Raw genomic sequence first — 6,142 nt, 5'->3', positions numbered from 1 at the left:
TCTGCTTAGTTACTTTTGGAATAAAAGTCTAAATACTTTTGACCAATGTAAAGACAGAAGTCAAGTGACTGTGGACTGGGCATAACACCCCCAACCCATTCTTCATCATCAACTGCTCAGATAACTCTGAAGAAAGTTCAAATCCCGTTTGCAGACTGCTTAGTCCTATAGGAAACAACACATTGCCTGCTATGGGCTTATTATAGTGTTAGATAGAAGGCAGTGTGTGGTTCAATAAGACTGAGAGAATACTTATAGCTGCAAGAGAGGCGTGGATAGGTGACAACAAACATAGACAGACACAACCTGACTGCCAAACAGGTTTTCCTAAGAAAGCTCTTAGTACAAGCATGCAAGTCGCATTAATGAACATTCAGGTTTTAAAGAGGATGGTCCTGACCAAGCACATTTTCCCAGAGCTGGCACCCAGGGAGTGGTGCTTGGGCTCATGGAGGTGCCGGGTTATGTGAACATTCTGCAGTACATACAGGCACCTTACCTCCAGCATGGGGACATGTGCATATACAGAGCACACTGATCAGTCCTACGTTTTTTTCTGTTTTTTGCCCCTGTGTAACCTGGATTAGTTAGTAGACACAAAATCACTCATTACACACACATTATAGATTTAAATACACATTGTAGTATTTTAATGTATGCTTGTGATGTGCTAGGGACAATAACACTTGGCAGTGTACACTTACAATGGAACATTGCACTTCTGGATGAATTACAGCTTGAAGGATTGTCTAATAATGTAATATCATTAATGAGGTCACATAGTGATGTTCAATACCACATTGCTGTGCTTGTTCAATGTATAAATGATGTACTATGTACCAAAATGCTGATATGCAACCAGTATGCAATTTGCATAAATATTAATTTAATAGATTGAATATTTTATATTACACAGAATATCAGTTAATTACAGCAATGACATAATCTGAGCAGTAACCTATCAATTACATTCTGCTGTTGATTGTTTCACACTATTCATTTAGTATCTGCTTATTTAATATTATGGTGGAAAGAGCTACAGGGTAACCCACAACAACCAATCAGAAATTAGCACTTAGCATTTTACACCTGTCATTAAACTAGGCACTACCCTATCAGAGTACAGGATTTGAAAAAAAATGCAGTTTTATAACTGAATCCAAGGAGAGGATCTTGGTACTATATAACACTCTCTTCTCACATGATTTTCTCACAAAATTGTCCTATATAAAACAATGGGTGTCAGGGTTGGAGGTAGAGTGGAGTGTCCAAGAATGGCAGGATCTATCATTGTCTATTTCCAAAATATCTCTGAACACTTTGATAATAGAAGCCAATATAGGGTTTTGATGGGATAGTATCTAGTCCCAGTAGGATCCATAAAGCCAATCCCGCTGTCTCTCCTTTGTTTTCGAGGATGTGTTCAGACTGGCACTGTACTCCATGCTTGGCGGAGATTTCCTAGAGTTCAGAGATTTTGGATCCGCATTTTCAACCTAATACGCTCTGTCACTGAGGTTACCATCCCGAGGAAAATAGAGTGTGCTCTTTTTTTACCAATTAGAGGATATAGCCCTGAAACAGTTAACTAGACTAATAAATATATCCTGTTAGCTGCTCGGATTACCATTGCATGTTACTGGAAAGCTTTCATTATTCCCATTCCATTTAGATTAAAATCATGTATAATTCAAGCAGGGAACCCTGACCCTTCCTATCCCCCCTCCCTTGTGTAACTCTTAATTCCTTATCCCCCCCCTATTTTTCTTCTAATTTTTTTCTTCAATTTAAAATTTAAATGTTTTCACTCTGCCTGTATGCCTCACAAGTTTCAAATCCATGAGTAATGCTATTTTTGTACTATTGCACTTATTTGTATTACATTTTTTATTGCCAATATTGGAAAACTATTTTATTGCCTGCTGTATTTGGACTTTGTAACCTAAGAGGTGTTGAACTATGTATGACATCATATGATTATTCTACTGATGTCTGGTTACTGGTTGGCACTCTTCTTCTTTTGTTTTAAACCCCCTATTCACCCCTTCCCCCCTTTTTTATTTTTATTTTTTTGTCTTCCTAGCATTCTCTATTGTATGCTAATTTGTTGTGTAATGTTATTGTTTGCTTTCTCTAAAAATTTCAGTAAAAACTTTGAAAAAAAAGTATAATTTACATTACAGTTCATTTAATATTTGTGCTTTTAAAATTGATTAACAGTTATTACTACTGATCAGATTTGCAGTCCACACTGAAAGTTGTCAGATTAGTGAATGGTAATTTCTGATAGGTCACTGTAGGTTTATTATGTGTTGATGTAGAACACAGTAATAAAATACATTCCCCAAAACCTATAATAATAGTTCCTGTCCACAAGAAGCTTACAATCTAATGGTCATACCAGCACACGCTCCTCAGGCCCAGTTTAGGTAGAACCAGTAGGTTTAACAGTTTTCGGAGGTGACCCACACAAACAATGGGAGAACATATCTTCTATGCAGTCCGAAGTTGACTTCAGTACAGCAGAGTCTTAGTACTAACCACTGACCACCACTGGTGCTGTATACCATTGCCCCTTGGGCAACATTATTAAATAAGCCTTTACATGCTACCTTTAGTCATCTTGTATGTTTATATTGTTCCCATCAGCAAATCTATCTCAACAACAGCTGCATAACAGACATAATCTATCCCAGTATTAACATGTGCTTGTGTTTTTCTGCTGCTGTATATTAGAAAACTCCACAGTGTCATCTGGTACTGAAATGCTCATTATTTGAGACAGACTAATGACGCTATTCACAGTTGGAAGAAAATAAAATATAAACAGCGTGACTCATTACAGATATATAGGTTTCTTCTTCCAGGACCCATTTCTACATACAGTACATACTGCCAAGATATTTTTGGCAACAGCTGTGCTATACTATTGTGTAACTAGAATATATTTTACAACACATGGCTTGGGCATAGAATATTGCATTTCTACTGAAACGGCCGTCGTCTTGACTCTTACATTCGGTAAAAAATTGAAGCTGTCACTCAGACGTCACAGAATTGTTGTGCCAAGTTCTACAGTAACCCTAGCCTAAAGTCTAGCATTTCTAAAGAGTGCAAGTTCATAATCAAATTATCACAAAAAACAAAGAGAACAGAGGCTGAAAGATCAAAATCACACACTGTCAAGTATCTATAGGAATGGGTTTATGACATGCAATTAGGATATATATATGCATTTTGTATAAACTCATTCCTATACATATATAGTCCACATTACTGCATACCAACTGAACATATAAATCAACAGAACGTCATTTTTGTTTTCTTAAAAATTCAGAGTCTGGGACATCATCTTCCACCACTCCATCAGCTCTTCCTTTTCCTCCTCTTTTCTTTCCGATAAGGACTCCAAATCAAAATCAATCTGTGCAAAAGGAAAAAAAAAAGACTCTAGTGAAGTAACCAGAAAAAAATATTAAAGAGATAACAAAAGCAAAGGCCATTTATTTTATTCAATGGTTGGGGAGAGTCTGGGGAACAAAATACTGTTAACAATACCTATTAGAGTCATGTGACCTGGTATTCTCTGCAGAATTAAGAAAAAACATTTTGAAAGACACTGCAGGTTCACCCCTATGCCCTACATTTTTAAAACTGACCTGTAAAATGAGGACACAGTGTGGAGTAAATACTGGAGTGTCTGGCAGCTAGCGGTATCTTCTTCTTAAATAGCCCTCTATGTGTATTAAAAGGATTTCCAATCGTGTTTAAACAAGATATTTAGGTCAGATGCCAAGAGAATTTTCATCTCATAAAATAGGACATTAGAAAATTTGGCCATGCTGAATGTGACTCAATCACATAAATGTTGCACAAAGCTTTTGTAGAACTATATATAGGTTGGGTTAAGAAGGATTGATTCAGAGGTAAATGTTTCAGGGGAGGATAACTGTTCAGGGCTTACATTGGGGAGTGATAAAGAGTAAGAGGCCTGTGGAGGTTCAATTGTTTATGGGTTGAATTTTGGGGGCAGTTGTTTGTAACACTGTTTCATATATCTTTGTTAAAGAGATAACACAACAGATGAAGTTTGCACTGAGACCTTGCTCAATTAAACTTGCTTCTCCCTCACCATAGGATAAGTCTAATGTAATATAATGACTTGTTTGGCCCGATTTACTAAACGGTAATGAAGAAAAGCGAGGGGAAATCCATATGAGATAATTTCATGCTTCTTTTGATGGTATACATACAGCTCAGCCTAAACAAGATCCCACAATTGATATAGAAAAGTGCACACTCTTGTTTAATGCAGATGTCACAGTCCTTGTAGTGGACATTGAATTTCTAAAAAGAGCATTTTCTGCCTGCAAATTATATTTCATAGGAACAACAACTGCTTGCTTACAAAGGTATGAATGGAATTTCTAAAAATCCTAAATGCCAGGTTTTTATTACTACAGCCAGCAATCAGAAGTAGCAGCGTCTAAAGTTGTACAAGTATAGGTTATGCCTGTAGCCTGGTACCCTCTGCATTACATGCACTAAAAAAACAGTATGCACTTTGTGTGGTGTTTTTCTACTGAAAGACAGCATACAAAATATCTAATAGATGTATATGCAGTAAAATAATCATAAACTATTAGAGAAAATTCTACTTTGATTCTAGATACTTCACCTGTTGGAATACATTCAGACAGTAAAATACGTGCTGCATAGCACACCGCAAGTATTGGTGAATATGCTGTAATCATACTATATTGGTAACATGTATTTCCACAAGCATTGTATGTCTATACTAAATACTGTAAGGATAAGTGAGTTTTTCCTGATAAATTCCAAGCACATACATTTTACCACCAACTAGCATATTCCATAGTAATCAGTCCTATTTAAATACTGTTTATTAATAATAACATTAAAAGTAAGGAAATGTAGCTTTTTGGGGCATATTTCACGTGATAAAAAAAAAGAATAGAGCACCACCTCCTGGATAATTAGAAGACTGCTTAATATGAAACATTTTATATTTTACATAGATATATTTTTGCCCTAATCATAAAATTGATATACAATACCACTATATATTGGCTTTAAAAGCTTATATAAAGGTAAGTGTTTAGGTGGAGAAAGACTATTGTTAGGGTAGTGCTGTAGTCATTAGAAGAAATGGACATTGTTCAGTAATTTCTGTGTCTACCAGTGAAATCTTCCATTGCCAGCTCCCAGCACTAAAAACAGATGTATTATTAAAAGCTCCAGATATTGGTTTGTTTTTATGAGTGTCAGGAATAATATAACAGTTTCCTATTGGTCAGGTACAAGAAAATATTTGTATATTAATACCTTGGTGGCAGGACTATACGCAACAGCTACTTTCTTAGTGACTGCCAGAAAGCCGGGAGCCGAAGCTGTGACTTTGTAGTTTCCAGGTGAAAGCAGCCTCCAGTAATCACCGTCCTTGGCTAAAACACAAAAATAAGAAATCACATTTTTCATCAAAGGTGTGCAAATAGCTTCCTCCTAATCAAAACTTTAATACTGATTCAGGTAGGTGTACAGAAACAATCAAACAGGGTAACCACCTGTCTACAATGTCCAATTATTCCATGGTTTTATTAGAAACCGTTGATGGTAGATTGCTATGATTTGTAAGCTATTTTTGTAAATGCAAACTGGTGGAAAGTAGTTGAAATTAGCACACTATTAAGCCATTGTATCACAGTCGCCAAAGTAGCCTGTTCAATGGGCCTTTTATTAATACACAATAATATTTGTTGGAGACTGATGATGATCTCGGGGCTATTATTGTTCTTTTGGCTGTCTTTTGTATACCTTGTAAAACCTCAATTAAAAATATAAATCTTTAGTTTTACTTCTGTGTGATTCTATGAAAGTAACCAGTCATAACCAACTCAAAATGACAAATACTTTAACCTGTGAAAATGGTTAAAAAAACATATAGAGACAAAGCCTGTGAGATTGTTTCCAGCTTTTGAATAAATGTTTGAAATATTACACACCATGGATGTATTGATTCACATTATTTTATCGGTATTTCAATGGATTATTATTTTGAGTGTAAGCAGTGACTAATTTGCTTTCCACCCTAGATTTATACTCCATGTAGTTTTCCAGTTTT

At 35.8% G+C, this 6,142-nt stretch overlaps 1 protein-coding gene across 1 annotated transcript in view; it reads right to left on the bottom strand.

Annotated features, from left to right (window-relative positions):
* Positions 1-620: 620 nt before the first annotated feature.
* Positions 621-6,142, bottom strand: part of CPE (carboxypeptidase E) — a 43,147-nt gene continuing 37,625 nt past the window's right edge. Inside the window, exons 8-9 of the mRNA XM_072406014.1 lie at positions 5,347-5,465; positions 621-3,424 (exon numbers count right to left, since the gene is read on the bottom strand). Coding sequence (XP_072262115.1) covers positions 3,326-3,424; positions 5,347-5,465 — 218 coding nt within the window. The 3' untranslated portion in view covers positions 621-3,325. The remainder of the gene's footprint in view (positions 3,425-5,346; positions 5,466-6,142) is intronic.

Source organism: Pyxicephalus adspersus, chromosome 3 (assembly GCF_032062135.1).
Source record: "Pyxicephalus adspersus chromosome 3, UCB_Pads_2.0, whole genome shotgun sequence".
In the NCBI taxonomy this organism is placed as follows: domain Eukaryota; kingdom Metazoa; phylum Chordata; class Amphibia; order Anura; family Pyxicephalidae; genus Pyxicephalus; species Pyxicephalus adspersus.
Note: the sequence above shows the minus strand (reverse complement) of the source record. Positions and strands in the feature narration are given on the sequence as shown.